The 10,070-nt window shown below is 44.4% G+C and overlaps 2 protein-coding genes across 10 annotated transcripts in view; one reads left to right on the forward strand and one right to left on the reverse strand.

Moving 5' to 3' along the window:
• The window catches only part of ddx24 (DEAD (Asp-Glu-Ala-Asp) box helicase 24), a 32,235-nt gene extending 31,307 nt beyond the window's left edge, over nt 1-928 (forward strand). Inside the window, exon 9 of the mRNA XM_077240177.1 lies at nt 36-928. Within this exon, the coding sequence (XP_077096292.1) occupies nt 36-289 (254 nt within the window). The 3' untranslated portion in view covers nt 290-928. The remainder of the gene's footprint in view (nt 1-35) is intronic.
• Nucleotides 929-10,070, reverse strand: part of ccdc197 (coiled-coil domain containing 197) — an 11,676-nt gene continuing 2,534 nt past the window's right edge. The window contains exons 5-12 of one of the 9 annotated variants that reach the window (XM_077240183.1): nt 9,932-10,014; nt 7,711-7,880; nt 7,519-7,629; nt 2,805-2,921; nt 2,295-2,719; nt 1,903-2,070; nt 1,839-1,860; nt 929-1,503 (exon numbers count right to left, since the gene is read on the reverse strand). In XM_077240183.1, coding sequence (XP_077096298.1) covers nt 2,513-2,719; nt 2,805-2,921; nt 7,519-7,629; nt 7,711-7,880; nt 9,932-10,014 — 688 coding nt within the window. In that variant the 3' untranslated portion in view covers nt 929-1,503; nt 1,839-1,860; nt 1,903-2,070; nt 2,295-2,512. The other 8 variants (XM_077240186.1, XM_077240187.1, XM_077240182.1 and 5 more) reach the window with 8 other exon arrangements.

A 10,070-nucleotide genomic window follows, 5' to 3' on the forward strand; every position in this document is an offset into this window, starting at 1 on the left:
CCTTTCACCCCTGACCTGTGGCCTGTGCGTTTCAGGAGGCGGTAAAGATGAAGATGATGACCGCGAGCAGCAGAGGCTGATGAAGAGCCTGAAGAACCAGCTCAAGCAGCTGATCTCCCAGCCGGTCTTCAGACACCAGATGAAAACCAGGTACCCAACGCAGATGGGCAAACTAACCCTGCCTCAGCTGCCCGTCGCCACAGCGGACACTGCGCTCGCCAGCGTGAGCCGCGACAGACCGACCGCCAGCGTGAGCCGCGACAGACCGACCGCCACACTGCAGCGCTGACTGGGTTAAACAGAGTATGGTGTTTACATGTGTGAAGCACAGCGGAAAGGAAATGTTACCAAAGGGCAGGACTTTTAAATCATCTTAATACTGTCAGAAAGCAGGGGGACGTCTGGGACTGAAGAACATGATCCAGCAGAGAGACGTGTACTGCGTCTAGTGTTTTAAGTCTAGTGGTGTCTACTTCATGGACTGATCCTGATCTGTTCATCTGTAAATGACTGCTGTTAGAAATGTATTGTGAACATAGACCTGATGTTTATATACGAGAAATATTGAACTAGAGACCATGTAGACTTAGTTTTAAAGAAAGTTTAAATCATTGGCTTTATTTAAAGTGTTCATGTATTTCCTTTCATTTTTCTCCTTTCATTATTTTTAGCTACATCTATCATATTTTCTCCATTTGGGCGTTTCACCCAAACATTCTCACATCTTTTACTCTCGTCTTTTCTATCCCATGCGATTGCCGGTTAAAGGCGGAAGATGCTCATAAACATGCTTAGGTATATGTAGTCAAACAAACCTCAGATAATGATGCAGTGATTCAGCTGAACCATCACACTGTCTACTGAGATGATTACAATGAAATACTGATAAGCCAGTTGTTTGTTGCATAATAAAAACATGTGAATGGGATTGTTTGATCATCTCTTTAATGCACATTTGAGTTTAATGCACAGAATTCATTCATCATTCATAAACAGCAGAAACAATCAGAAACATTGAACTGTTTCACACTCTGTCGAGTATGGAAGCTTGTTTCCGCCTCAGAATAATACAATTTAAAATATAATTGCGAGTTTATATCTTGCATCGAAATAAACTTGTAATTGTGGGTGGGAAAGTCAGAATTTTGAGATGAAAATGTCACAATGTGGAGACAGTGGAAACAAGCTTCCATAGTCGAGCAATGTCATGTGTATCTAAACGGTGCGATACACAATGGCCTTCAGGGGGGTCAATCATTTTTCATAAATACGTCATTAAAATCTACTCGAATCTGCATATCTGTGTTGTTCAAATACCTAAATTTAACCAGTTATTTCAATCAACCACAATTCTACAGAATGTTACCAATTCAATCTTTTTCAACCATCAACTAAAGCCATTTTTACACTGCCATGTCATGGTATTTTTGTTCCATTTTTGCAGTCAAAAATACTAAGATCTTCATTAGGGCTATATCAAGCCTTCATTAGGGGGGATCATGCCTTCATTAGGGAGATATGCAGCCTTCATTAGGGGGATATGCAGCCTTCATTAGGGGGAATCAAGCCTTGATTAGGGGCATCATGCCTTCATTAGGAGGAATCAAGCCTTCATTATGGGGATCATGCCTTCATTGGGGGGATATCAAGCCTTTATTAGGGGGAATCAAGCCTTCATTAGTGGGATCATGCCTTCATTAGGAGGAATCATGCCTTCATTAGGGGAATCATGCCTTCATTAGGGGGAATCAAGCCTTCATTAGGGGGATCATGCCTTCATTAGGAGGAATCAAGCCTTCATTGGGGGGATATCAAGCCTTTATTAGGGGGAATCAAGCCTTCATTAGGGGGATATCAAGCCTTTATTAGGGGGAATCAAGCCTTCATTAGGGGGGATCATACCTTCATTAGGGGATATCAAGCCTTTATTAGGGGGAATCAAGCCTTCATTAGGGGATATCAAGCCTTTATTAGGGGGAATCAAGCCTTCATTAGGGGAGATCAAGCCTTTATTAGGAGGAATCAAGCCTTCATTAGGGGGGATCAAGCCTTCATTAGGGAATATCAAGCCTTCATTGAGGGATCAAGCCTTAATTAGGGAATATCAAGCCTTCATTGGGGGATCAAGCCTTAATTAGGGGGGGATCAAGCCTTCATTACGGGGGGATCAAGCCTTCATTAGGGAATATCAAGCCTTCAATGGGGGATCATGCCTTCATTAGGGTGGATCAAGCCTTAAGTGGGGGGATCATTCATTTGTTAGGGGGAATCAAGCCTTCACTGGGGGATCAAGCCTTCATTAGGGGGGGATCAAGCCTTCATTAGGGGGGTCAAGCCTTCAGTGGGGGGATCCTGCCTTCATTGGGGGGGGGGACCAAGCCTGCATTAGGGGGGTCAAACCCCCGTCAGACCCACGTCAGACCCCAGTAATTCGCACCCTGTATCTAAACCCAGACGCTGGTACTGAACTCTCACACAGTCTGGTCGTGTGAGCGGCTGCGACTGTGTCCATCTACTGCAGCGTCTTCATCACTGTGGCTCCACTGCTCCTGCTCTTCATCACTGTGGCTCCACTGCTTCTGCTCTTCATCACTGTGGCTCCGCTGCTGCGGCTCTTCAACTGGGTTCTGCCGGAAGGGCTTTTCTTCGCTGTCGCAGCGCTGCTGTCTATGAGTCTCATAGCTCTTCTCTCCAGGTCTGCTTTCTCCAACATGAACTCCTTTGAAAGCATGTGAAGAAAGAAACAAGTTGTTGATAGAGTTTGAGTAAGTACAGTCGGTTGAATGTCACTGAAGCGCCGGCACCTTTATCATGTCCATCACGGTGGCCGCATCCATGCCGTCCAGAGGGCCGTAGTGGCTCAGGTAACACTGCTCTCCGAGGTTTCTCACGGCTATCAGGATGTTCCCCACTTCCTCCACCTGCCGAAGAAACCGCATCATGAGTCATTAACCAAGCTTTTTTCTTGCCATCAGGACAGTCCAGTAAACAGGAGAGACTGAACCAACCCTGGTTAAGCTTATGGATAGAAGCATGTCCTTTTAATATATCGCTGTATTTTTATTCACTTTTGCCTCCTTATGTTCATATGTGACAGTAGTTAGACTGAAGTGGGAGCGAGACCGACGGGATTCAGACTCGAGCTGTGATGGCAACATGTAAATCAAGAACAAACTTTAGACTGTAACTAGACACATTTACCATTGCTTGTAACATTTTGTAGGCAAAATCCAGTAATTCCAATCAGAATCTACACGATTGTTTCACGTGAGGATAAAAATGTTTTATATCACAGATTTCACTCATGTTTAACTTCGATGTAAATCCCAAATGCGCTTAGCCAAGAAGCAGAGCCGTCTTAAGAGAGTGCTCCCTTACAGCAAAAGATGACAGGCTTTAATGGGGGTAGAGAGCCCTCAGGACCAGCGCTTGGTCCCACGACGGCACAGAAGGAGGCCGCGGTGGGTGCAGCCTCCTGGCTCCACTGAGAAATCTGACCACCAAAGCATGCCTCGCAATCTTTTAGGGTGATGTTTGGAACAGGACTACGCCGTTAAAGCGGGGTGTTCTGTGTCTGAACTGACTGGAATACCCGTGTTGGATTGTGTTGAGCAGCCAGTACGAGATGCCTGAAATGGCTCTCCACACATCTAGAAACAGAGATAGCAGCTGAGTCGTTTCGGTCGTTGACGCCAATGGTGATGTTTGCGGGCTGATGCCATGCCCCAGCGAGGCTGAACGCGCTGGTGGGAAAACGGCTCGTGGATAACAAACTGGACATCAACCCGCTCAAGGACATCGACGCGGGTGACCGGATGCTGCCGACATCCCGGACACACCGGGAGGATATAGCAGATACGGGCTGCCGCTCTGTGCTGGTCTGAAGCAGGGAGAGTGGCGCAGAATCGACAGAAAGAGGAGGAAACAGCTCTTTTTGTGAAAGTGTATTCTTTTTTATTGAAAAAACAGACACAAGTGAAGGTGTGAATTCTGGAATCCGCTTCAAAGTATATCTAATGAGAGTTAGCAGTAGTGGCTGCGGTAGCAGCGAAGGTAGCAGTTGCTAGGGGCTGTGAACTGCTACAGCAAACAAACATCAAATGCGCGACAATTCAGCCGTCTGCAGGTCTGATATTTGTCAAGAATGCTGCAATATGGATATTCTACTGGCTCCGATTGTGTCATGTGACTGCCCGCCAAAGCCGTCTTATATGGACAACAAACAAACAAAGGACTAGTTCTAGACTCTTAATATACTCACGTACATAAACGCAAACTCCACCAAAGTCTGGATCATCACTTACCTTCTCAGGCGTTTTTTTCACTGTGGACCTGCATGCTGTCGGAATCCCTGCTCCCGTCTGTGATCATCGGTCCTCCGGAGCGGCTGCTCTGCACGAGTACATCCGTCTTCCACCTACTCAGCCGCCGGCGCAGCTTTCTACACCACAAGCCGGCGCTTCAATCGGCTGTCTACATTGTCCTGGCCGGGGGTTTGTACTCAAACATTTTGGCAGACCAGATTTTCATCAGCCAATGTACTTTTCCGTTCAAACTATAATTTTTCACCGGTTGGTAACTGATGTTAAACCAAATGACTGATGAAAATAAGACTAAATATGTTTTAAGCACATCTAGACTTCTAATAACTATCCTCTTATTTATTGGAAATACTGTATTGAGCTCAATCCCAGGCCTGACTCAAATATTTTTGACAACTTTAGACATATTACATTTATGGGGACTATATGCACATGCAAATTGCAACAGACTTTTTACTACTTTACCGCAACCTCAGTGTATGCTTTTACCTACAACACGAGACTATTTACCCCACTTTAGAATTCCAGCTCCGATTCTCACTCCCCAATCTCTTCCGATTTTACACTTCGAAACATATTTTCTTTGTCCAATAGTCAAAACAGTTAAAACACAAAGAACATTTCACCCAAGAAAAAGTCCAACTAATATAAGTCAACTTGTTAGCACCAGAGGCTTTAAAATCTGCCACCTAAACATTCAAAGCCTTCTTTCTAAAATAGTCAAATTTAAAATCATGCTTGCACAGTCGAAGGGACATTTAATGGCAATCTCAGAATCATGGTTAACTCCCAGTATTCCTGATTCTTTTCTTTCCATTGAAAATTATGAATTGTATTGTAAAGACCGTACCATCAAGACTTTGCAACTACTTCCTTCTTTTCACCTGTTCTCTCTCTAACACCTGATCAGTTGTCATTTTCTGAGATCTTACAGAACGAGGTGATAAAAATATTGCACTCATTAAAAAATTCTTATGTCCGTGATATTTATGGTTTAAACACTTTATTTTTGAAGACTCATGCTGATAGCCTTATACCTCTCTTTCAGCACTTAATCAATCTTTGTAGCAGGCTTTCTATCCTTCCTACTGATTGGAAATGAGCACAAATCACTCCAATCTTTAAATCTGATGATCCTACTCTGATTTCAAATTACAGCCCTATAGCAATACTCCCAGCAATGTCAAAGCTGCTTGAATAAACCCTGCATAACCAGTTAAGTTCTTACCTTGAAATTAATAACTGCCTCAGTGATTGTCAACAGTTTTCGTGCTAAGAGATCTACCATGTCGGCATTACAACTCTTACGTCACATATTTGTTCAGTGAAGAGTAGTAATGCCGACATGGAGAGGAGGAGCGTGATCTGGACGCCTGCTGGCACACACGTCTAGTCATCAGATGACTCATTGCCTTTGCGCGCTTCTAAGCCTCGGCAAAATGTTCGACGACGGACACTGCGTCACCAAAGAGGCCCGAGGGAGTAATCGGCGCGTTAAGAAGCGTTTTGCGGTCAGGGTCTCTCAGGTCAGCTAAACTTAGCCACAAATGCCTGTGGAGAACCAGCATGAAGCTCATGGACCGGGCGCTTGGGTCGGGCGCTTAGTGGCCATCAGCCAGAGTCCGTCGCCGCACTCTTTCATGGAGTCCGTGGTGGTGCCGCCACTGTCTGGAACACCTGTAACACCGCCATCACCTGCAGTGCGGATGCCGCTCCATCAGCTGACGCGTAAGGCTTGTCAGCAAGGTGTGTGGTCAGTCTGCAGGGTTTGGACGGCAGGCTGAGATCTGCTTCGAGCTAGGTCGAAGAGGGGCACAAAAGAGCAGCCACGGTCTTTCGAAAACTCATTCGCGGAAAGGACTGGGGAATACGTTGTCATCTTCCTGAAGCAGGGAAGGGCCCACCAGCCCCCTGGAGGGCCACGAGCAATGTTCCTGCGAGTCCTCAGGGCACGAACTGGCAGGCCGACTCGCTGAATGGTGTGGGCCAAGCCCATGCAGGCGATACAGTGCTCATGCGGGTCAATGGTGCCCGCGCAGATTCTACAGAAAGAAGCCATCAGATGCTGTGAAGATAGAAGGAACTTCTGTTGCGTCTTCGAAGATAGCTGCAGCGTGAAGGACAAGATTCTGATGCAATTGCCGCTCCAGCGCATTTTATACTGCCGCTAACCCAGTGGTTCTCAAAGTGTGGGGAGCGCCAAGGACACTGCAGGGGGGGCACGGGAGATCAGCAAAAAAAAAAAAAAACAGCCGTTGCAACAACATTCAATTGCGTGAATAGCGGTCAGCGCTCTGCCTTAATAAAGCGGCATCGAACTGCAATTACACTGAATTGTTCTTCTTCAGACCGTTGACTTGTCACCGCTGGAACCAGCCCAACATAGAAGTTTCCTGAGCTTCAAGAAAGTGTGTTTAGTGGGGAATGGAGCGCATCCGGACAGAGCCAGCGTTTATATATCAACTCTTTCTGTTTATTTAACATCACATCTCAAAAACAATTGGAGTCAGATACACTAATGATTAGGTTTTGATGACATCACAGGGGAATAACCTGATTATTAGTACATTCTAATGAATGCGGTTAACTTGTGTTGTCGGGTGATGGGTTACACGAGCTCGCTGCTGTCCGTCATGCGAACGGGTCCGTCAGACGCCTGTCTCTCGTTAGATTTCTATAGATTAAGCCGATTGATTGTTTGGTGGCTCGCCAATTTATTATTCTCTAATACATAAAATAAGTAAGCTTAACTAGACTTCTTTTGGGGATTTATTGAAGGTAGTAGTGTAGCAGTTTTTCAGCAGCGATGTTAGCATGTCGTCCTTCAAATAATATTAACCCAAGCTTTATACCAGAGTAAGGAAGTGATAGGACCTCCCATATAAGGTCCTCACAAGACAGAATGTGGGCCGTCATACATCAGTATCTGTATGTGCATTATGTTCACATCTTTACAGACACAGAGTTGATTGCATTCTGAGGCACGGTCACAGGGTAAATACATCTGCCAAAAGATGACTGAGAAAACACACACTCTCAAACACACCTGAGCGAGATAATCAAGGTCTTCAGGATCTGTATAAGATCTGAGGTTGTGGGTTTGATCAGGGTTTGAGCTAAGCTCTGCCGGGGTTTGAGGAACGCTGCTCTACTCGTTCTCATGAGGTTTCAGTGTTTGCACAGTGAGGGCTCAGACCTGGGCTCTGGACCGGGACATGTGCATGCGGAGCGTCGTCTCCAGCTGCTTGTTCTTCTCCCTGCTGTGGTCCAGCTCTGTCTGTCGCTCGGACAGCTCCTGGTTAGTCGTCTGCCTCGAGCACAAAAACACGTCAGTACGTCACGCGTGTGTAACCAGCCCGAAACACTGCTGTCACTGACGGGAATGTACCAGTTTATAGGTGTTGTGCTGGTGTTTGAGGGCGTCCAGCTGGTCCTGGCTCGTCTTCATCTCGTCCGTCAGGCTGTTTAACTGCTGCAGGAGATCCTGCCGGCTGACGCTCAGAGTCTCGTAGCGTCTGATGATCGCCGTCACCAGCTCCGTCCGGTACCCTAGATAGTCTGCACAGCGGGGATGAGGCCCGTTCAAAGCAAGGCAAGTTTATTCATACACAATGGTAATTCAAAGTGCTTTACATAGAAGAAACAGTCAGACGCACAGTGCTCATTCAGTAAATGCACAGCTAAACAGAAGTGCTTTGAGTCTGGATCTGAATGTTCACACCAAGAACCATAAGGCCATGTGTCCAAAGCGTTTTTCCATGCAGCTGGCGTATTTTTCCAATTGTTTTCAATGGGAGCGCCGCATTTTTTAACGCCGAGAGCGTAACGTGGCGCTGAGCGTGTATTTAACGCTGAAGCGCCCAGCGTTTTTCACTGGTCGCCGAGAGTTGAAGAATGTTCAACTTTGGGTAAAACGCAGCGCTCATCACTGTCACTTTTTACGCAACCGTCCAATCACAGTGGAGGAGGGGCGGGACAAATATCACATCGACCAACCGCCACATTCTGCTTGTTCAACGTCAAGAGATGACAACAACAAGCATAATAACGGAACAAAATAATTTAAAACAAGAGCCAGAAAAAATACGTTACATTGTATCGACATTTTAAAGGGCACCTATTATGGAATTTTGAAAATTACCTTTCATGTAGTGTGTAACATAGATCTAAGTGAACGAAAACATCCTGCAAAGTTTTAAATATGAAAGTTCACCGTATACAGAGTTATTGTCTCTCAAAAGTAAGAGTCGACTCTGAGTCGCTGACATGAATCGATAGACGAACGATGCTTTTTCTCTATCTAGATGACGTCAACTTGACAAGTTATTTGAATAAGATACGCCCACTCATTGCGCACGCAGACACCAGGGAAAACTTGAAAACTTCATGTCAACAACAAGACGCTGTGTTCTGAAGTGCGAATCAAAAGTGACCCTTTTTCACTGCCCAGGGAGGAGCATTTGAAGACTAGGTGTCTACAGTTCATATATACAACTATACCACACAAGTATAGGGCGAACCTTAGTGCTGTGTTCGCGTTATTTTAATGACGATTGCTTTACAAACATAAATGCTTTCAAGTGTGGATTCTCGAGCCGATTGATACTCAAGGAAGGTTCAGTACCAATTTTATTTGGATCAGCTTCCTCCTCCGAATCACAACCTGTAAGTATTATTAATAATTGTTGCTTTTATGTGTTTTGTAGCATGTTCAATATTCAAGGAGGGGTTTGGAAAAATGACTCGTTGAACGAATCATTTGGGAGTCGGTGAGCAAATCCGTTAAAAATAAATGCATATTATAAGACAACAAAAGTGTTTTGTTTGTCATTGCATGTATGTAAAACTGTTGTTGGGGACTCCCCTAACAATATTATGAACATTTGAAATGCCATAATAGGTACCCTTTGATATAAAATCAACACAGAAACAAAATATGTGTGAAATGAGAAACTAGTAGAAACACTTTCGCGGATATTCCGTATCATAACAAGCAAAGTGTCTCAACTGGAAAAAAAATGCTGCGCTGCCAAAACGCTCTCAACCGCCCATAGCTGGCTAAAAACACTTTGGTGGACATGCGGCCTAACAATATCAGAGACCGGATGATATCATTCAGTTTATTATAATCACTGCAGTTTAGTCTGTCGCTTTAAATACTTGAGCTCTTTAAAGCACAATGGATTCTGATTGGCTGTCAATGTTTTTATCATTCATGAGCTGGAAAGTAAATTTGGGTAACACTTTATTTTACAGTGTCCTTGTTACATATATTAGACGTACTTACCGTAGTAATAACAGTAAATTATGCATATTTACATGCAACTAACCCTCAACCAACCCCTAATCCTACCCTAACCCTATAGTTAGTACATGTAGATGCTTAATTTTACTCAGTACTTAAATATATAGCTACACTGTAATAATGACGCCTTAAAAAAAAAGAGTAACCGAAATTTGCTTTGAAAGAGACTACAGTGGTATAGTTTCTTTGTCCTTATAGTTTTGGTGTGGCTATACTTTTATATTTAGAATGATTTTTAGAGCTATATCTTTATCGTTCCTGGTGTGAACGGGCCTATAGACCTATACTGTCCAAATATTCTTACTGTCTGGAAGTAAATCAAGTGTCTTCATCAGAAAGTCCTCGAATATCTTATATTTGTTCACTCGCTCTTTTAAATACAGTCGTCTGTTGAATAGAGAAAACATGATTAATGCACATCTCAACTTTAACAGTCATAATAT

This window comes from Siphateles boraxobius, unplaced genomic scaffold, assembly GCF_051911475.1.
Source record: "Siphateles boraxobius isolate OS27281-9 unplaced genomic scaffold, OSU_SipBor_1 22, whole genome shotgun sequence".
NCBI lineage: Eukaryota > Metazoa > Chordata > Actinopteri > Cypriniformes > Leuciscidae > Siphateles > Siphateles boraxobius.